Genomic DNA, 22,223 nt, shown 5'->3' on the forward strand with positions numbered 1-22,223 from the left:
CTTTCTTTCTTTCTTTCTTTCTTTCTTTCTTTCTTTCTTTCTTTCTTAAGTAACAAGGTTTGAGAGAGATGGAGATTGATAGGGCTAGATATCAGAAGAGAGGGTTGTGATGAGGGAAAGACTTCAACTCAATCACAGAAAAAAAGTTAGTTCTTTTAGGCCCCTTATGCAAGATGAGGGAGCAGAAAGGTGTTATGCCCCACAAATGGTCCAATGGTGGGCTAATCTCATCCAACAAGACTCACATATATTCCAGTTTCTTATAATTCTGTATGAGGCAGGAATTTGAAAGGATCCCAAGGATATTGCTGGATAAGGGGCATCTTGAAGAACAATGGGCCTAAAAAATATGTTCTCAAACAGTTCTGTTTACACAGCTTCTACATTTGGGTTTTGTTATCTGGAAATGCCCAGCTTAAAGGAAGGGGCTTGTCTCACTTGTTTCTTGTGAGAGCTGTTAGAGGGGAAAGATTGCAAGGGTTTGTAGCTGGAGTCTGTGATCTACAACTTACAAGTAGCTACAACACTGAAGAAATGCCCCTCCCATTCTCCCACCAGCTCTTAACTGCATATACATCCACAGGGAAGATGGGACCCTGTACTTTAGACATCACAGCATGTCAACAGTCCTAGTCTACTGAGATAAATCTAGATACCAGGTCTTGCGCAATGATGGATGCTGTGAGTTCAAGAGTACACCAGCTATGTTAGATCTGGTAGTCGGTGCTCTTTGCTACTCCCTACTGTCATTGACTGTTGCATTTTTTTTAACTCTTCTTCCATGAGGTTTGTTAAGCCCCATAAGTGGTGATATATATGACCTCTTTAGGACTGGTATTTAACAGTCATTTATTCTCTGTATAAATGCAAAAAGGAAGCTTCTCTGACCAAAACTGACAGTAGCACTAGTCTATAGACATAAACATGGCTCTTTGATAGGCCTGGGTGGGTACATCATACTCTTTTAGCACAATAACAGTTTCCCCATTAGTTTCTACTACCTCCCAAGCCACAAGCTGTGACCAGGTTTACAATACCAGACATAAATTCCCTCATGTAGAGTGAGCATCAAATCCAATCAGAAAGCAATTGTTTGGCCCAAAAATATACTCACCACTGTTGCATTGGTGGGTTCATTTTTCCTGGGCAGTCGGCATTGTTGCTCATGGTTACCACAGCTGAGCAAGACTGGTCATGACATTTTTCCCCCAGAAGCTTCATGCCACCTTCTGAAACTATGAGAGCTACCTGGCAGGAAGGAAGCTTTAAGCTCATTTACAACTTGGTTTCTCTGTATCCTGGGACCAAGGCATTTGTGTCAAGTAAGAGTCCTACAAAAGGAGTTTTGGTAGGCAATCAGTAGCAGTAGCAAGTGTCTGTATTGGTGGGTTTTGTTTATTTGTTTTTTGTTTGGTTTGGTTTGTGTATTGGGGGGTGCCTCAGAGACCTTCATGAACAAAACTTTATAGGAAGGTAGTCTGCCCTTGACACTAGAAACACCTTTATTCTCCACACAAAAAATGTCCATTGAAATTTTTTATTAATTTTAATTTTTATTCTTTTTTCACAATTTATTCATTATATTCCAATTGAAGCCCCTCCCTCAACTCCCTCCAGTCCCACCCTCCATCTGTCTTCTCCCCCATCCCCTTCCTCTAGTCCACTGAAAGGGGATTTCTCCACCATTGTACCATCTGCCCATAGCTTGTTAAGTCTCATCAGGACTGCCTGGATCATCCTCCTCCATGGCCTGGCAAGGCTACATCACCAGAGGCAAGTGATCAATGAGCAGTCAACTGAATTCTTAATAGAGGCAGCTCATGATCCCCACACTCAGAGATCCACATGGAGACTGAGCTGCCACATCTGAGCAGGGGTCTAGGTCCTCTCCATGCATGGTCCTCCTTTGGTGCATTAATCTCTTCAGGACCTTCTGTGCTCAGATCCTTTAGCTTTGTTGGTCTCCTTATGGGGCTCCTTTCCCTTCCATGACCCTCTATCCCCACCCCCCTCTTCTTCCATAAGACTCTCTGTGCTCTGCCCAAACTTTGTCCCTGAGTCTCAGCATCTGCTTCAATCCCCTGTTGGGTGGATCCTTTCAGAAGACCCCCTATAGTGGGCTCCCATCCTGTTTCTGCTCTTCTGTCACTTCTGGTATCTATCCTATTTGCCATTCTGAATAAGATTTAAGAATCCTTCTTAGGGTCCTCCTTAGTGTTTAGCTTCTTTATGTCCACAGATGGCTATCCTATATTATATGGCTAATATCCACTTACAACTGAGTATATACTATGTCTGTCTTTCTGTTTCTGGGTTACCTCACTTAGGATGATCTCTTCTAGTTCCATACATTTGCCTGAAAATTTCATGATTTCCTTGTTTTTAATAGCTGAGTAGTATTCCATTGTGTAGATGTACCACAATTTCTGTATCTATTCCTCCGTTGAGGGACATCTAGGTGTTTCCAGATTCTGGGTATTACAAATAAAGGTGCTATGAACATAGTTGAGTGCCACGGACTGGCCCCTTTGGGTGCCCCACATCTGCGGGAAAATCAGAGAATTCAGATATCAGGAAGGCACAGATAGGCGAAATGACAGTCAGACCCACACCAGGTGGTATTGGTTTGTATCTTCTGCGTTTTACTGAAGTCAAGCCAACACTTTTATAGTAATCTTACAAAGAAGCACCTTAAAGTTGACATATCCCCTGGAACATTTATACAGTTTATATTTAACTGAAAGAGTAACCTGGTAGAAGCAGTGTCTACAAAAAAAAATCTTGGCCTAACAGCCTCTTAAGCAGAGCAAACATAGAACTAGTGACTTGTTTGCCAATTTAGTGAGTAGAGGGCCAGGGGCTTGTTAAACTTGTGGTCTGTTTACATAGTTTATTGTTAGTTAATTAGGGGTTGTTAATAATCCTCTGAACTAGGTCCGCTAAAGATTTACAACCCCCCTGGAGGTAAGCATTGAGGGGAATTCCTCCTGTTTGGCTTGCTAAGGGTTTACGATCTTTCCTTAGAGATAAGATGCTTGAGTTAGCTGTCTGTAAAACTTAATAGTATAATATAAAACTTTTTGACCTCCTATGTTTGCCCATCTTCTTTCTGCCTCATCATAAATACCTGTGTTAGGTAATAGTTTTGTAGTAGCTTTACTGCAGTGGGAATATCCAGAGCATTTATCCTAACAGATCCTGATTAAACATTTTCTTTAGAAAGCCCTAAAACTCTTGTCCTTTTACTACCTACAATGTTTGGTTTTTCCACAAGCAATTCCGGATGCTGAATCTGATTTATTACCTCACCTAAAATTATATTTTCCTTCTACTCTTATTTGCTAAACTTTTAGTGATCTATTAGAAATGTTTCCTTGAATAGTTAATTGTACTGTTTCAAGAATCATAGAGAAATAGCAAAAAAGCTCATCAATTTAATCCTGCAACCAAGTAAGTGTGGGACTTAAAATACGTCTTTTGGCTTAGATGGCCATGTTAGGGTTCTTGCTAGGGACTTCCAGGAAGCTGATTCCTGTAGGAAATGTGATTTCTTGTCTGTTTGCATAATTTTATGCTTGCATAACACATTTTTATGCTACACAGATGGTTTTGGAGTGAGTGTAGCAGTTGAGCAAATGTCCTTATTGAATGGTGGAGCATCTTTTGGCTATATGCCCAGGAGTGGTATACCTGGATCTTGAGGTAGTGCTATTCTCAATTCTCTGAGAAAGTACCAGATTGATTTCCAAAGTGGTTGTACAAGTTTGTACACCCACCAGCAATGGAGGAGGGTTCACCTTTCTCTACATTCTCTCCAGCATGTGTTGTCACTTGAGTTTTTCATCTTAGCCATTGTGATCAGTCGAAGATGGAATCTCAGAGTTGTTTTGATTTGCATTTCCCTGATGACTAAGGATGTTGAGCATTTCTTTAAGTGTTTCTCTGCCATTCGATATTTCTGTTGAGAATTCTCTGCTTAGCTCTGTCCCCCATTTTTTAATTGGATTATTTGGTTTATTGGTGTCTAATTTCTTAAGTTCTTTATATTCTAGATATTAGCCCTCTGTCAGATATAAGGTTGGTGAATATCCGTTCCCAGTCTGTAGGCTGTCGTTTTATTCTGTTGACAGTGTCCTTTGCTTTACAGAAGCTTTTCAGTTTCATGAGGCTGCATTTATTAATTGTAGATCTTAGATCATGAGCTGTTGGTGTTCTGTTCAGAATGTCTCCTGTGCCAATAAGTTCAAGGTTCTTCCCCACTTTTTCTCCCAAAAGATTTAGTGTGTCTGGTTTTATGTTGAGCTCTTTGATCCACTTGGACTTTACTTTTGTGCACAGTGATAGATATGGGTCTATTTGCATTTTTCTACATGTGGACTTCTACCTAGACCAGCACCCTTTGCTGAAGATGCTGTCTTTTTCCCATTATTTTGGCTTCTTTATAAAAAAAAAAATAGTTGTCCATAGGTATTTAGATTTATTTTGGGTCTTCAGTTTTATTCCAGTGATCCACTAGTCTGTGAAAGTTTTTTTTTTATTAGCTTACCTATCATCAGATTTGTTTAAGGATGTAGACACCTAACTAGTGAGGCTAAGGCCTAGAATTGAGCAGGGCTCTCTGGCTGCAGTTAAGTAAAATAGAACTGACCAAATAATTCATTTAATTCTTTTTGTCAGATTAAAATTGTCTTCCCTTTTTATTTTTTCAGATACTATCTTCTTTATATATGCCATAAAATAGTCTTTATGGATGAATTTGAGTACACTGGATACCTTGCAGTATTAATGAACACATATCCTATGATAATCTGTTGGATATCCCGCTTAAAAAACATCTATGAAGAAGAAATAAAATGTGCTAACTACTATTTTCTTGCCTTTTATATTCTAGAGGCTCTCCTTAAGGTAATCTAAAATTTGTGAATACAAATGTGAAATGGGAGCAAAAAATTTTCCTTATCCCATTTCAACATTAGCTAGAGTTTTCTAAGGAAACATTTTGAAATTCTGTCTCTTCTCAAAGCACACAAACTTAATTTTTAAAGGTGATGCTGAGAGAAACAGTAGAAAATAGACATGTTTTAGGCATTGAGTCTGTATTTGCCAAAGTAAAAATTCAAATGATGTAGATGAAAAGATGCAAAGTAAGTTTATACTTACTGGCAATATTCTCCTTAAATATGTTTTTGTACAATATTTTTTATTTTATTCTTTATCCTTCCTGAACTCCTTCAAGATTCTAGCCACCTCCATATCTACCCAATATCATGTTTTCTTTCTCTTTCCTCTCTCTCTCTGTCTCTCTCTCTTTCTCTGTCTCTCTTTCAAAATAAAGGTGAAAATGAAACAAACAAAAATTAATAACAAAAATATCAAAACAAAACAAAAAGTATACAAACCCCATGAAGTCTGCTTTGTGCACACCAACTGCTCTAAGGCAGGAACACATGGTCTGAAAAAGAACGGACAAAAGGGAATCTCTGAAATGTACATATTCAAGCATGTGTTGTGTGTGTGTGATGCCTTCCGACAGCTTTACAGTGTAAAGTGTTGGTGCAATTACCAAGATAGCTTTGATAAAATGCTTGCATTTACTTAAGTTTTCAAGGTATTAAAAATGAGTTTTACTTACGTCATCACAGAACAAAATAATGAGAATAAAAGACATCCTTTCACCAAATTAATCTTTAAATCTTGAACTGATTTAGTAAAATTTAGCCCATGTGAATTACACACACATGCACACACATATGATTGTCTTACTACTCAGCATCACACATCTGATATAATTAAATAATAGAGAGACTTTAGGGGTTCTTGTAGCATTTAGGGCTGTTTGAAATTAAGGAGCCCTGACAGAGGTTATTTTTGCATGACTTTGTCTTGACTTCCAACTCCAGTGCCATTTGACAAACCTGTCTTTCATCTACACCAGTGATGTATCATTAAGCCTGCATCAGTAGTTGTGACAGTTTTCCTTGGCTAAAGGATGCAGTCGTGAGCATCCACTGCTTGCGTGCCTGTCAGTGGTAGCGCTGGTGGTATTTATGACTTAGAGTCACAGGTAGATCAGGGGGAAAGGCCTAACTGGTAATGTTTATCTTCTTGCAGGGTCAGGGGTGGGGGTGTTCCTAAGCTCAATTTAAGGGGCAGGCCACTTAAGACTTTGACCATGCGCACCCCCAATGTCTAGATACTGCAAACTGGATGGTTTTTGTTTTCGCTGGAGGCAGGAGGGACACAAGGGCGGAATGAACAGGGAAGGGCTGGGAAGTGAATGTGATAAGGGTGTATGACGTGAAATCCTCCAAAGAATCATTCAAAATTTTATGGGGGGGGGGGGAGAGGAGAAAGTGTAAGCGAAAATCATGATGATGCAATTTCTTTTTGTAACAACAGATGGCAGCAATGAGGAAGGAATTTTTTTCACACAGCTGGCTCCTGTTTGAGCTAGGGATTACCTTAGTGGGCATCATAGACGTGATCCTGATCGAAACAGACTCCATTAGTTACACTTTTGACCTAACTGAGACTGTGGTCTTCATGAACGTGATTCGACTCCTTCGTACACTGCGCATCTTGAAGGTAAAGAGCAAGGAAAACACATGACTTCAGCTTCCTCTGCCAGGGAGTGTCAGCTTAACATCAGATCAACTGTTTCAGGAAAAACATTTTCTGGTGGGCTGATGTTTACCTCTGGACATCTGGCTCTTTTAACAAATGAAACTTTTAAATTTTATGTTATGAATACTCATAAATCAGCTTTGCTTGTGGAACTACAGCTACTCATCACAGCTTTCTTTTTAAGACAGAGTGCTTGAAAATCCATATTTATGTAAATACTAGTGCATTCTAAGTAATACTTCTTTGTACAGTTGCCGGAGCAGTTAAAAGATAAAAGCAGTCAAAACAAATCAAGACACAGAATATTCATAGGGACACATATTCACACAGATCAAAAACTGAAATAATACGGATTTCATGTTGTATGAAATCAGTGTTATATAATCACAGTATCAAAATTACACCTGTAATAAATGTTGCTTTAACATGTATGAAGGCAGTTACTTATTTTTTATAGGATTACATAAGTGATTGGAAAGTTGTTCCATGATGCATCATATGAGGATATATGGGTACAGACACAACATAGAACGTTTATGTCTTTCTCATACAATCTTAGAAATGCTTTTGAGAATACGAGCTAAATCAACCAGGCCTAAAGTAGTCAGTCATTAGTATTGACTTTTGTAGTGTTTTGCAGGACAATAAATGATACTACACAATTTAATCTAAGGATCTAAAGATGGCAAGTCTATGGTATTCCAAAGTCTATTGTTCATTCTTTCTAATGTGAAGTATACAGAGTCTACTAAATAGATACAGAACTGATGATTTGTCTAAGAAAGGTTTGGAAATATATCCACAAAACTCTGAGCACTTATGTCAAAGGGTAGACCCTGTGAGTATGAAGAGAAACTAGATGTAATCTTTATTCCTATGGAGCATAGTTTCAGAAGATAAATGGCATAAGAATCTACACATTCCCTTGTTACAGAGAAGGATGGCTGCAAAATAGTAGCATGTTAATGACTTATACAGCTTTGATAAAACACCATTACTAAGGAGGGTTGTAGAAGAAAGATTTACCGAAGAAAGAATTTATCTGGGTTTCACAGGGACAAAGTCTGTCATGGGAGCAGAAGCTAATGGTTCACATCCTGTACCAAAGCAGAGAAAGAATCTGGCCAAAATAATCTAAGTATAAACAAAAGTTATACAGGTAATGTTTAATAGTAGTTTTTTGCTTTTGTTTTGTTTTGTTTGTTTTAGCTCATAACACCAAAACTGCTGCAAATAATAGACAAAGGGATGAGCCATCAGATCTCTTTTCGGTATGCTATACTGAAAGGCTATGTCCAAGGGGAGATGGATGTCCTGAATATAATCGACCAGATTGCAAGTTCCAAACAGGCTAAACAGGTGAGAGACAACCCAAATATGAGGAGAAACCTTCACTGTCCTGTTGCCAACACACATCATGTCCTGGGTCTTCACACATTGGTATAGTCTCTGACTCCTGGGTTGCTGGTCCATTTCTATTACTAAGCCACTTTTTTATTTGTTAACTCAAAAGTCTGTGCCACACTAGTAAGATCTTGGATGGGACCTTTGTATCAAAGTGCAATGCTCAACCATCTCCCAACACAGGCTCCAGCTTGGTAAGCAAGTAGTGTGAGGCAAGGAACAGTGACCATGGTGATGAATGAGCAAAGCTTCCTCATAATGCCCCAAAGCTTCCATCTGGTTTTGAGCCAAATAAAAAGTAAGGAAAACAGAAGGCAGTGGAATAACAGACAGGAAGGAGTAAGGAAAACTGCAGTTATCTATGTGTACCCAATCACATGTTCTCATTATGCAGAGGAGAAATAGGGCCAAGAGAGATTTGCTTGATCATACCTACACTCCTGTGGCAAAGACAGCTCTTGGATGTGAATTTTAGATTTTACTTTTTATTCTCAGTTTGAAGCACATTCTAGGTAAGGTTGTACATACCTAGAAGTTTGACAGCCAGGTGGAATTCAGTATTTGTCATCAATGCAGTTTGTATGCATTGTATGCTTGTATGCCGCAAGCATTGTAAAAATATTGTACACTTAACCCCGAGTGGAACACAAAAGCAGCATTTCTCTTCTCTTCTACCACCAATTGTAAGCTAGTTTTCGTAAGTTTTCTTGCCATTTCTCACGATTAATCCCTAGCAATGTGATTTGAGAGGGCAAAGGAGAGGGCACAAGGACTTAGGTCTCTAAAATATCAACAAATTTTTGTTGTTATTTCAATTCTCATATCTCAGTAAAATGTTCTGGGCATTTGAGATTGAAAACCACCCCTTTGTCTCTGATTTGAAAGCTCATCGCTAAATTCCATTCTGATACTTAGACCATTCTCCATCATACAGAAAAACACATTTATTTTATGTGCATGAGTGTTTTGCATACGTGTGTGTCTATGCACAGTGTAGATGCCTGGTGCTCATGGATGTCAGAAAAGAGGGCACTGGATCCCCCAGAACTAGACTTAGGGACAGTTGTAAGCTGCTTTATGGGTGCTGAGAATTGAACCCAGATCCTCTGTAAGAACAGCAAGTGCTCTCCACAACCTCCATCATGCTTTTTAATAAAGTTATCAGATTAACTTTAAAAAAGTTACAAATGCGCAGCTTCTTTGTAATGGTTTAGTTTTCCAATGAAGATAACATTTTTTTATTCTATAGATATTGTTAAAGCGGGTAACGAGGAATATGGAACATGCTATGAAAGAGCTAGGTAGGTACCTTCACTCTAATATGCAACTTAACCATCTCTTATCATGACAACCTCAGAAAAGTAATGGGTGTTGTTGAATATAATATTTATTATTCTATCCTAAACCTCCAAGACTGCATAATTTCCTACCATTTATATTTCACCCATTATACTTGCTTTTAGTCATATCTTAGTCCAGTTTATCTTTCTTCCTGGTTCCAAGTCCTGTGCTGCTGATCTCCCTCTCCTCTTCCTCCCACTTCTTCCTTCTCCCCGTCTGGGCCAAGATGTCCCACCCTATTCTCTCCATTGCTCAGCATTATGGCTGGTTGTTTAATTGACAGTTACAGAGAACAAATGGTGGCATGTTTACACAAACTTGAAACAGGTGATGCTTAGAATAAGCATCACAATGCAATGTCTGGATTGAAACTAGATAGTTGGGTAGAGAAATCAACATTTGAATGAACAAGGCTAAATTGTATACATTCCATAAGAACGTTTTATCAACAAATGGGTCTTACAACTTATAAGTCTATGGTGAAACATACTTCTTTTTTTATTATTTTTTATTTTATTCACAGGTCATTCACTTGTATCCCAGCCATAGCCCCCTCCCTCTTCCTCCCAATCCCCCCTCCCTCCCTCATCTCCTCCCTGCCCCCTTTCAAGTCCACTGATAGGGGAGGTCCTCCTCCCCTTCCATCTAACCTTAGCTTATCAGGTATCTTCAGGACAGTGCCTTCCTGAGTGAGTCAAATAATATTGCCACAGAGATCCAGGATTTATGGCCTGTAATCAGATAGAGTCCTGGGGACCCCTCTAAGGAGTGTAGAGGGCTCAATGCCCACCTGACCAATGTGTCATTTCTGAGTCATGCCAGGATAAACTTCTGATCTAGAAAAAATCCTGCATGGAGAAAACACCCTGATAACATTGTGCTCACATGTAAAAACAGGGGTGGACAGGAAATGGCAGACAGCTAAAGAACGCAACGCAGAGAGTCTGAGAATGAAGCTTGAGAGAGCTGTGTGGCAAATAGTCGCTGGGCAGGGGAGTCGTCATGACTAAGGAAAAGCCCACATGTCTAGTGTGAGTGGGTGAGGTTTAAATGGGCATCTAGGAATCTAGAGAAGAGAAACAGAAAGGTACAGATAGGTGTGCCTTCTACATTTGAAACAGGACAAATAATCCCAAATGAGCTAGCTATAGGACTTAATCTGAAACCATAGCTGAACATGTAGCAAATAGTCAAAAATACCGTTTTGAACTGAACAGGAAAGTGGATCATGACTAACAGACATGTGACCCCAGGCATGCTTCCAGGGCCCAGAGATGGTGAGCCAGCACAGCACAACCATTAATTTAGGATAGGGCTTTCCATCCCTTTTTCATGAGTTTAGAACAAGTGTAGGTGTTGACAAGAAAATGACAGAATCCCAGCTCTACTGGTGAGGGATTGATGCTAGCATGCCTGCCAGTGGGATACATGCCCCTGTGAAGGAAATTACTTTGTGGACTTAAGATGATCTTCTCATTTTACCTGAAAATATTGCATGGTTTTTTAGGTTACTTAGAGTACGATCATCCAGAAATTGCTGTCACTATGAAAACCAAGGAGGAGATTAATGTCATGCTCAATATGGCTAAAGAAATTGTCAAGGCTTTCAGGTCTGAAGGAATTATACATAAAATGGAAGGTACTGAAATCAATAAGGTAAGATAGCATATTTTCAGAGTAAGTATGATAGAAACAACTGCAAGGATGGGACTGGAGATATTAAAAGTTTTGGCTCTTCTGTGCTCTGTGAAAATGAAGCTTGTCCCAACACAGACTTTAGTGCTGGCACTTAACAATGTTAAATGTACTCCTCATGATAGGCACTGAAAGTTACCAAAGAATGTACACAAAAGAAAAAGAACCCAAGTGCTTTGCCATAAAAACAAAGCTAAACAGAAATAAATAACATAATAATGTAGGGCCAATTTAAAAAAAAAAAAAAAAAAAAAATAAATTAAAAAAAAAAAAAACAAAAAACACCTGTCAAAATGAGAAACACAAATCACATTGGGAGTTGGAGAAGAGAAAGTGGAGTGTAGATAGCAAAATTTAAAGAAAAAAATTTCAAGAAATGTACCTTAAATTTGAACTACACTCTCCAAACAAAAGGCAGAGATAAACAGGATGTATAAAACTAACACAATCAAACCACATGCTATTTTCTTTTTTTTTCTTTTTTTTTTTTTGTATTTTATTTTTTTCTTATCAGTTACATTTTATTAACTCTGTACCCCAGCTGTGTCCCGATCCCTCATTCCCTCCCAGTCCCTCCCTCCCTCCCTCTTCTCCACCATGCCCCTTGCCAAGTCCACTGATAGGGGGGAACCTCCTCCCCATTCATCTGATTCTGTTTTATCAGGTAGCTTCAGGACTGGCTGCAAAGCTCTCCTCTGTTGCCTAACAGGACTGCTCCTCCCTTGGGGGGTGGGGAGGCCAAAGAGCCAGTCATTGAGTTCCTGTTAGAAATAGTCCTTGTTCCCCTCACTATGGGAAACCAATTGGTTACTGAGCTACCACAGGCTACATCTGAGCAGAGGTTCTAGGTTACATTCATACATGGTCCTTGGTTGCATGTCAGTCTCAGAAAAGACCCTGTGCCCAGATATCTTTGGAAAGTGAGAAAGTTGGATCTTTTCCTAAAACTATGCAGAGAAAATAATTAAAATGCATCCATGGCCTACGAATGAAATCTAAAACCATAAAACTAAAAGAAGAAAACATAGGATGAAAAGTTCATTACCAACCAAGTTGATTTCTTGGAATTAATGCCAAAGGCACATGGAAAAATAAAAGAGAGAGAGAAAAAAAAACATTTAAAATGTGTGTCAAATTATTGCATTGTAAAAAAGGTGACCCACTTATAAGTGAGTATATACCCTGTGTGTCTTTCTGCTTCTGAGATACCTCACTTAGGATGATCTTTTCCAGTTCCTACCATTTACCTGCAAATTTCATGATTTCCTTGTTTTTTATTGCTGAGTAATATTCCATTGTGTAGATGTACCACAATTTCTGTATCCATTCCTCACTTGAGGGGCATCTGGGTTATTTCCAGCTTCTGGCTATTAAAAATAAAGCTGTTACAAACATGGTTGAGCAAATGTCCTTATTGTATACTTGAGAATCTTTTGGTACATACGCATAAGTGGCTATTAGACATATAATATAGGATAAACCTACTAAAATCTGTACACATAAAAAAACTAAGCAAGAAGGAGGACTCTGGCTAAAAGGCTCAATCCCCATTCAAAAAGTCAAAGAGGATGGACATCAGAAGAAGGAGAAAACAGGGAACAGGACAGGAGCTTGCCACAGAGCTCTACCCTGCAGGGTATCAAAGCAGATGCTAAGACTTATGGCAAACCTTTGGGCAGAGTGCAGGGAATTTCATGAAAGAAGTGGGAAGTATTAAGACCTGGAGAGGACAGGAGCTCCACAAGGAGAGCAACAGAACCAAAAAGTCTGGGCACAGGGGTCTTTTCTGAGACTGATACTCCAACCAAGGACCATTCATGGAGATAACCTAGAACCCCTGCACAGTTGTAGCCCATGGCAGTTCAGTATCCAAGTGGGTTCCATAGTAATGGGAACAGGGACTGTCTCTGACATGAACTGATTGGCCTGTTCTTTGATCACCTCCCCCTAATGGGGGAGCAGCCTTACCAGGCGACAGAGGAAGACAATGCAGCCACTCTTGATGAGATCTGATAGACTAGGATCAGAAAGGAGGAGAGGAAGACCTCCCTTATCAGTGGACTTGGGGAGGGGCATGGGTGGAGAAGGGGGAAGGAGGGTAGGATTGGGAGAGGAGGAAGGAAGGGCTTATGGGGGGATACAAAGTGAATAAAGTGTAATTAATAAAAATTAAAATAAAAATTAAAATAAAAATTTTAAAAAGTGACCCATAGAGTGAGAGGGGATATTTTCAATCTATACATTTAAAATATTGATATGTAGATAAATTTCCTAAAACTAACCACACTTGATTTTTTAATATAATTTTTTATGTATTATAATTTATTCACTGTGTATCCCAGCTGTAGCCCACCCTTATTCCCTCCCAATCCTGCCCACTGACCCTTTCCCAGCCCACTGATAGAGGAGGACCTCCTCCCCTTCCATCTGACCATAGCCTATCAGGTCTCATCAGGACTGTCTTTCATAGTCTTCCTCTGTGGCCTGGTAAGGCTGCTCCCCCACTCATGGGGAACTGAGGAATGGATATAGCAATCGTGGTACATTTACACAATGGAATACTACTCAGCAATTAAAAACAAGGAAATCATGAAATTTGCAGGCAAATGGTGGGAACTGGAAAAGATCATTCTGAGTGAGGTATCCCAGAAGCATAAAGACACACATGGTATATACTCACTCATAAGTGGATATTAGACATTTATCCTATATGTCTAATAATCTATAAACTTTACAGCTGTAGAAGCTAAGCAAGAAAGAGGACAAGATGACCAATCTTCATTCAGAAAGGCAAATGGGATAGACATCGGAAAAAGGTGAAAACACCTGATTTTTAAAATGAGTGCCAATCTGAAAAGACATTTTTCCGAAAACAGACATCTAAATGGCCCAATAAGCATGTAGAAATTTGCCTAATGTTGCTAATACACAGGAAAACGGAAATCAAAACAAAAGGGACAACAAGCTGAAATGAAAACACATTTCCCAGTAAGTAGGACAGCCGCACAAAATTCCCCAGGAAGCAGGAAATACCACGTCCCTATGGAGAGAAAATGCAATCCTTATGCCCAACTGGCGGGAATGTAAATTGGTCTGTGGAAAACAGTACTATGTTGAGAAAAATAAGCCAGTCATAGGCACTGTAAAATTCACATAAAATATCGCAAAACAAAGTTGTAGAGGCCGATGGTGACTACACAGCAGAAAAAATGCCGCTAGTGCCACTGAAGATTGTTCAAAAATGGCTAACAGAGGAAACTTACACTATGTATATTTTGGCACAAGAAAAATTTTGAAAAAGAGCAAAGTGAGAGACTGTCTATTACACCTGAAATTAAGGCATGCTATAATAATAAAATAATGAGAAATTACAGTAAAATGGGAGACATGAGTAAATAGAACATACTTGAGTCCAGCAGCAAACCTAAAAATATACAGAATTCTAATGTCAAGCTGATATTGAAAATTTGGATGAAATGACAGATAATTCAATAAATGATTCAAAATGTATATGAAAATAACACTAAAACTATAAAATAGCCATTATACTACATATATATGTATATATATACATATACATATATATACATATACATATATATTCTTTATGTGGAGGAAACTTTCTAAAACACTCATTACAGGGCCCATAATTATCTGCTAATTAAAATCTTACATAGATAGTACCACATAAACTGTAAAACTTTACATACTGGAATATGTTAAAAGTGACCTAGTAGACAAAGCATGGTGTGGAAAATAAGATTTGTAACCAAAAACAGCCACTAAGTAGTGACAGAAATAATTCCCAGGATGTGTCAGTGCCACATCTGAAGAAACAGTACTTTCGACCAGAAGCGAGGCCAAATTTTCATTCTCCGTTTTTCTCCCTGTGTCTTCCAAACAAGGGCTTTGCCCTTTTGTGTATTGACTGCACTGCACAAAAAAGCACAGCACGAGAAAGGAATGAGGAATCTCTTAATATTTTTCATTAGAGCTTGTGAGGGAAAAACATAGAAGATGACAATGTAGTCACTCCTGATGGGATCTGATAGACTAAGATCAGAAGGAAGGAGAGGGGGACCTCCCCTATCAGTGGACTTGGGGAGGGGCATGCGTGAAGAAGGGGGAGGGAAGGTGGGATTAGGAGGGGAGCAGGGAGGGGTTTGTGGGGGGATACAAAGTGAATAAAGTGTAACTAATAAAAGTTAAAAAAAATTACTAGATAACCCCAATTGGCCAGAATAGCATTCAAAAGCCACGAACACATGGTTTCAAGATATTGTGGCTTCCAACATTTATGATGGATACTTGTTTTGTTTAAGGTTGTTTTCAATATATTGCCTGCATTCAGCAAATGACTACCATAATGTGCATATGTTATCTTGGGCCAGGGCAATGAAAGAATAAAGCTTATGTTTAGCTTGGGTTGTAAGACTGATTGCATGGGAAAATCCAAGTCATTGTAAGGTTGGTTACCTTGTTTTCTTAAAGGCAGGTTAAACTTAGACAGACTGAATGTTAGGTACAGATTGAGTATATGGTTTAAATGGTCTCAAGACTTATTACAAACTTGGATGCAAGATCCATCAAAAGTTCAGTTTCTAGAGGTAGGAAGTGGTTTTCAGAAAAGGTTATTTCCACACACAGTGTTTCCATAAATTATTAAAAAGGGTAGAAAATCCTACAGAAAGCATGAATATGATATGAAACAGCTATGGATATAAAGGGGATATTTTTCGATGGCTATTCTTAAGAGATACTGAACATCTCTAAAAGCCAAAGAATACTCACTATCGCTGTTCTCTGTAAGAAACAGAAATTAATTCAGGAGGCAGAGGTATGCATGTCTCTGTGGGTTTAAGACCAGCCTGGTCTATGAAATAATTTCCAGGCCTGCCATGGCTATGTAGAAAGATTTTAACCCAAAGAAAAAGAGAAAGAGGCAGGGGAGGGAGGGGGGAGGTGGGAGAGAAAACAAAGGAAAAAAGAAAAGAAAATGAAATAGAAACTACAGATTGGAGAGATGGCTTATCTCTTTAGGAGCACCTAACTTCAGCCTCCAGTACCCATGTCCTGCAGCTCAGCATAGCCTGTAACTCCAGCTCTGTGAGGCCTCACATTCTAGTCTCTGTGAGCACTCGTGCAGCATACCCCCACACACGTACATAATTAAATTTTAAAAATTGTAAAAATAGAAACTGAGGAAGCTGGAGCTAAACTTCAGTGGTAGAGCGCTTGCCTACCCTAAACAATGCCCCAAGTTCAATACTTAGTACTATAAATAAGTGAATTACACTTATTTAGCTGGCTGCCATGGGGTATGGCTATAATGGAAGCAGAGGCTGGAGGCACTGTTCATCACTGCCCCATCACTCTCGTCCCAGAAGGCAATCTTCTAACTCAGGCATTCTGAATCTAGAACCCATGCTGTTAAGCTTGATGCTGTAAAAAGCCAGAGCTAGAAAAAATACTTAAAGATTTTGAAATGAAAACTCAAGACTGACTAGAGGAACATTTCCCCTGTAAGAAACAGAAAAAAAAATGTCTTGTGTGACAATGCTACATTAAATTGAACATTTTCCCACATGGATAATCACTCAACCTAGTACCATTTATGAAAAAGACTGCTTCACTCCAGAATCTTCATTAAGGCTCTCTGTCTTAAGTTCAGTGAGTCTCTCTCTCTCTCTCTCTCTCTCTCTCTTTCTCTCTCTCTCACACACACAGAGTGGGGGGGTGAGTTTCTGGATCCTTTTTCTTCGTTGTTGTATTTATCATTGTACCAAGCCACACTATCTATATTTACATGTATTTATTAAATCTTTGCTCTGATTGCATTTTCAGTTTTCTTCTTCAAGATCATTTTTACTAGATCTGGCACTTTATATTTTCAAATAAAATTATAGATGGTGGGGTGATTTCTGTTAAACTTTAGACTGAAATGTGTGATGGTATTTCATTAAGCCTGTATGTCAATGTGGGAAAATTTGGCTTTCTGTCACCGTAATAAACTGACAGAAAAATCTGACAAATAAAAGAAAGATGTGGTTTATGTCTTGGTCCCATAGATCTTACTTCATGACCACCAGGCTCCATGGTCTTCAGGAGCAAAGCTTCATTTACTTCAGCTTCAATGTTGTATAATACTATGTCCTATGACTGTAGCACAGATTTCTCTATTGTTGATTGACACTTTAGTTGCTTCAGCTTGAGCTTATACGAATCATGTTGTGCAACCACGGGTAAATCTCAGAGACACAACGTGGAGTGACTAAACACAGATGTAAAGAGCTATTAACACATAGTTTTGAGTAGATATTATTGGGACTTACAGTTCTGAGGGATAGAAGTTTATCCGAGCAGAGAAGCACGGCCATGAGCTGTAGGCATGGCAGTAGGAAGAGGATGCAGAGAGGTCACGTCCTCAACCTCAAACATAAAGCAAATTGATGTGGGACAAGGCTAGGAACTCTCAAATCCCACCCCCAGTGACATAGTTCCTCCAGCAGGGCCACACCTCTTAAGCCCTCACCAAATAATGACACCAACTGGGGACCAAGTGTTCAAATGTGTGAGCTTAGATAGGACGACCAAGTGTTCAAATATCTGAGCCTGTAAAGGACATTTCTCACTCAAAGCACCACAATACTGGATGGAAAAGCATTATGCACATTGGGTCTGCAGTGCCCTCCAGAGGAAAGGGCCAACTAATGCAATACAGTAAAAAGCTGCTTTTTTTCCTCTTCCTCCTCCCTCTCTGCTTCCTCTTTCTGTTCCTTCTCCCCTCCTTCCTTCTGTATATATGAGTTTGGTTCACCTTCTCTCTTAAATATTGTGCTTCTAGTTAATCATGGCCAAAAAGATTGAGGTGCATGATCTACAGTCCGTTAAACAGCCACTCAATATTGAAGAATCCCCAGACTATGTCCCGTGGCTTAGTAAAGATCCTGTATCCATAAGCTTTATTCAGGTAAAAATTTCACCTTCTGATAATACCTTTAATGCACTGGCAAATAATTAACAGAACAGTAAGGATTTCACCTTGATGCTCACTAGCTAAAAACTCTGTAATTGCCCCTTGCTATATTTGGGCTACAATGAGCATCTTTTTGAATACAACCCACAGCCCTGGTACAAGCTGCCTCTTAGCTACCTTTCCACCTTCTGAAACCTCAGCTTCCATCTCCCGTGTGTCATATGTCCTTTATTCTGTTTATGATGAGCTACCGATGGTGCCGTACATACCACTCTCTTTTCTAATTCCATCCATCTTTCGATGGATTCTTTTTAACTTCCTAGAAATGTCCACTGGTCCTAGGCTTTTTTCACTCTTCCTTACTTGTTGTACTTCTGCAAACTACCAGAAGTAGTCAGAGATGTAGGCCGTAGGGCTAATTGTTTGTAGTTTGAAGTCAGAAATGCACTACCATTCTTTCCAGTTTATATTTACACTCTACTCTGAAGTACAGTACATTACAAGTAATTTTGCATCTCTGTCACCACTGTTTAGGTCATTTTTTTTTTCCTTTTCTTTCTTTCCCTTTTGTTGTCATTGTTGTTTCTGAGAAAGAACATTGCTATGTATTCCAAGCTGGCTTCTAAGTATCAATTATCCTGACCCGGCTTCCCAAAAACCACATTGCAAACATGAAGCCAACGTGTCTAGCTCTGTTCATCTTTTAAATACACACTTCATAAGTTTGCTTAAGCTGTAGTATATACTCATCGAGTGCTTTTAGAATGAAAAAATCAAAAGGCCTAACTTGTTTTAATGGTATTCTCTTCAGTACTTGTTCAGTATCAAAAGGCCAGTTAGACTCCTCCTTAAGTATTCAGCATGGATTGTTATATACTTAGATTTCTGAGTATCTGAAACATGAACATGTCATTACCGCATCTACCTGTAACTTTTACCTAGATGAAACCTTTTCTCCCACTTCATTCTTATTCCTAGGTTATTTTTCTTCATATGAGCATTGCATATGAAATTTATATTTGTGGACCTCCACTTTACCCTGTATGCTATGCATAATTCATATTTTCTCTCACAAACTTGCAACTGACATAGTCTCTTAAATCTTGTTGAATATCTACTTTAAATGTATAAAAGTTCTATTAAAGTATAAATCAATGTTCCAAATTACTTTTTTTTTTCTTTTTAGGAAAAAGCAAAAATTGTAACATTTGACTGTGGAAATAACATATTTGAAGAAGGTGATGAGCCAGAAGGAATCTATGTAATTATTTCAGGCATGGTCAAGGTAAAGCAGAGATGGTTACAAATGTAGTTGTGAAGATTCAAGTTTTTTTTTTTTTAAGAAAAATTAAGCAAAGTTAAGAATTAAAAACTGGGCTGGAGAGATGACTTAGAGATTAAGAGCACTGGCTGCTTTTCCAGAGGTCCTGAGTTCAATTCCCAGCAACCACATGGCAGCTAACAACTGTCTTTAATGAGACCTGGTGTCCTCTTCTGGGGTGGGGTGTAGGCATACATGCAGACAGAGCATTGTATACATAATAAATAAATAAATAAATAAATAGATAAATAAATAAATAATCTTAAAAAAAAAAGAATCAACAACTTTCTGTGCTGCAAACTAAAAAGGTCCTTTCTTTGGGGAACAGTTAGCATGCAAATGATGACTTCCAAGACCAGACACAATGGCCAATGACGTGCCTCCTTCCAAGCCACACCTTTCAACAGTTAAGAGGAACTACACAAAGGACCATCTCTGAAAGATGTAAATTTATCAATCTTGACTCACCCAGAGTGGAAGATGAAGCCATTTAAAGTGGATACTAAATGGCTTACCAAGAGAGGTCACAAAGAGCTACCTGTTTCAGAATATTCTCTGTGAAAGTCACTGCTAATTTACTAACTTGACTTCAAAGGGGAAACTATTTCCAGGATGGTGCAGTCACAGGGTAATTGTTAAACCTAAAGCAGGGAAATGGCAAACAGTTGGAGTGTTGGAAATTAACTGGCATATTTGTTTTTCCTCCATGTTTTCTTAACAGCTTAAAAGGTCAAAGCCACAGCAGGAGATGGAAAGAGTGCCCTCAGAATCAGAGGTCAAGACGCATCCAGCCCTTCACACAGAGTATTTGCTCAGTGGGGAGATAATAGGAGAGTTAAACTGCTTGACTAAAGAGCCAATGCAGTATTCTGCCACGTGTAAAACTGTCGTGGAGGTAGGAACACAGCACCTCTGTCCTGCTGTTGTGTCTCATTCAGTGTCTGATATCAAACTTAGAATGTCTTTAGTGCTTAGTGTATGCCTAAGGGGCCACGACAATGTGTGTTTTTAAATAGAAATGGTAAAGGAACATGCATTATTTACAAATGTATACATACTTTACATAATGCCCTAGCAAAATGGTTTCAAAAGTGAGCCTCCTACAATGAAAGAAGAATTTAACCAAGAAATCTGGGCCATATGAGCTGTTCCGTAGTAAAATTGGGTAGGACGTATTAAGTATTAATACCACATACTGACTCGCTAGAAGTTCACTAAGATGTATATAGAGTTTAGGACTAGGCAAATTCTTACTTGAATGAAGACTTTAATCTAGCTGTGTTATGTTTTATTTGTAGTTCATCACAATAAAATTGCTTTTATTACATAAAAAGAACAAAAAAAAAGAAAAGAATGTGGCATAAATTATAAGATAAGGAAGCAGGCAAGTCAGCACTAGAATGGTAGAAAGGCAGATCATAGTGGACTAGGTTACATGGTGAGGCACTTCAAACCTGTAGGCAAAACCATTTTCTGGAAATGGTTTTCCTGGAAATACAAGGAGGCAAGTCAGGAAAACCGAGAGGGAATCATTTGCTGTATTTAAAATGTGGAAGATTCTGAAGGATGAATGACCTGACTTGTCTAGCAAGTCAGTAGCATTAACTGGAAATGGGGAGCAGGCAAGGGAATATCAGTAAAAATGGACACAAGCGCTGTAACACCCATGTGCAACTGCCATGGGTTAAATAAACCAAGTATAAAGAGATATATTGGGAACAATTTGGGAAATTTTAATATGAATAAAGTATCTGATGCTTATATAAGCAGTTCTATGTGGAGAGATTCCCCCCACCCCCGTGGTACAAGGAAGTTTATTGTTGGAAGGACAGAGGAAAGAAGGAAAGAAGATATAGCCTGAGTTAAGGAAAAGTATGTGAGAGCAAAGTGGGAAGGGTGACAGACAGGCAGAGGGACAGGCAGAGAGAAGAGAAGAGGAGAGAGAGAAGTGGAAGGCACAATGCTGCGCTGCTTTTATTTGACAGGTTACAGTGATGATGTCAGGTTGCTAAGCAACCTAGAGGCAGGCTTCCTACATGCTAACATTCCTCCCTTTTTGTTTCATGAAAAAAATGAGGAATTAGGAAGGGGTGGAGGAAAGAGAGAGAGAGAGAGAGAGAGAGAGAGAGAGAGAGAGAGAGAAAGGAAAAGCACAAAAATGTCCAGGTTACATGGTGAGGAGGAGGTAAAAGCCCCTGTACTGGAAAGTTCAGGGTAGAGATGTGGGTTGCCAGCCATCCCTAGCAGCAAGTAGAAACATTTCCCTAGCATTTTGTTGAAATGCTTTTTGTTAAAAATAAATGGATAACAGGCAAAAAAAAAAAAAAAAAAATCAATCGGTCTTTGGCAGCTTCTGACTGACATTGGGGTATTGATTTGGGGCCATAGGCTGGAATGTTGGCCAAGTTCCAAGAACAGGCTGTTATTTTTGCTGTTTAGGATCTGTGAGATCATCTGTGCCTAGGTAAAAAAATGCAGGTCAAGTTTAACGCAGTCTGTGAGGTTAGACTGGAGCACTTGCAGGTAGCTGCTTCAGTGCTGTCGTGGATATAGGAAACATCTGGATCTGAAAGGATGCTAACAATAAAGTCTGGTGAGGGGCTGGAGCAGATTATAGTGGGGTCCCTGCATGTGTAGCAGCGGGAGAGAAAGGAATCAAGTTTGTTACAAGTGTGTCATATAGAGGAATTCCAGCATGCCCAGACAGACACTGCCAGAAGAGCCCCACCGAGTCTCAGGCACCAAAAGTTACTATATAAATATTACACGCCATGCAGCAGGTGAGGTACAAGGGAGTTTATTGTGAGAGAGGGGAGAAAAAAAGAGACAGAAGATATAGACTGAGTGAGCCACTAGAGAGAC

General features: G+C 39.1%; 1 protein-coding gene across 1 annotated transcript in view; it reads left to right on the plus strand.

Moving 5' to 3' along the window:
• The window catches only part of Slc9c1 (solute carrier family 9 member C1), a 61,355-nt gene that overhangs the window by 30,429 nt on the left and 8,703 nt on the right, over positions 1–22,223 (plus strand). The window contains exons 15-22 of the mRNA XM_055593939.1: positions 4,710–4,905; positions 6,400–6,585; positions 7,834–7,983; positions 9,278–9,329; positions 10,877–11,025; positions 17,909–18,034; positions 19,227–19,325; positions 20,083–20,256. Coding sequence (XP_055449914.1) covers positions 4,710–4,905; positions 6,400–6,585; positions 7,834–7,983; positions 9,278–9,329; positions 10,877–11,025; positions 17,909–18,034; positions 19,227–19,325; positions 20,083–20,256 — 1,132 coding nt within the window. The remainder of the gene's footprint in view (positions 1–4,709; positions 4,906–6,399; positions 6,586–7,833; positions 7,984–9,277; positions 9,330–10,876; positions 11,026–17,908; positions 18,035–19,226; positions 19,326–20,082; positions 20,257–22,223) is intronic.

The sequence above is a fragment of the Psammomys obesus genome, unplaced genomic scaffold (genome assembly GCF_907164565.1).
Source record: "Psammomys obesus unplaced genomic scaffold, mPsaObe1.curated_primary_1811, whole genome shotgun sequence".
Lineage (NCBI taxonomy): Eukaryota > Metazoa > Chordata > Mammalia > Rodentia > Muridae > Psammomys > Psammomys obesus.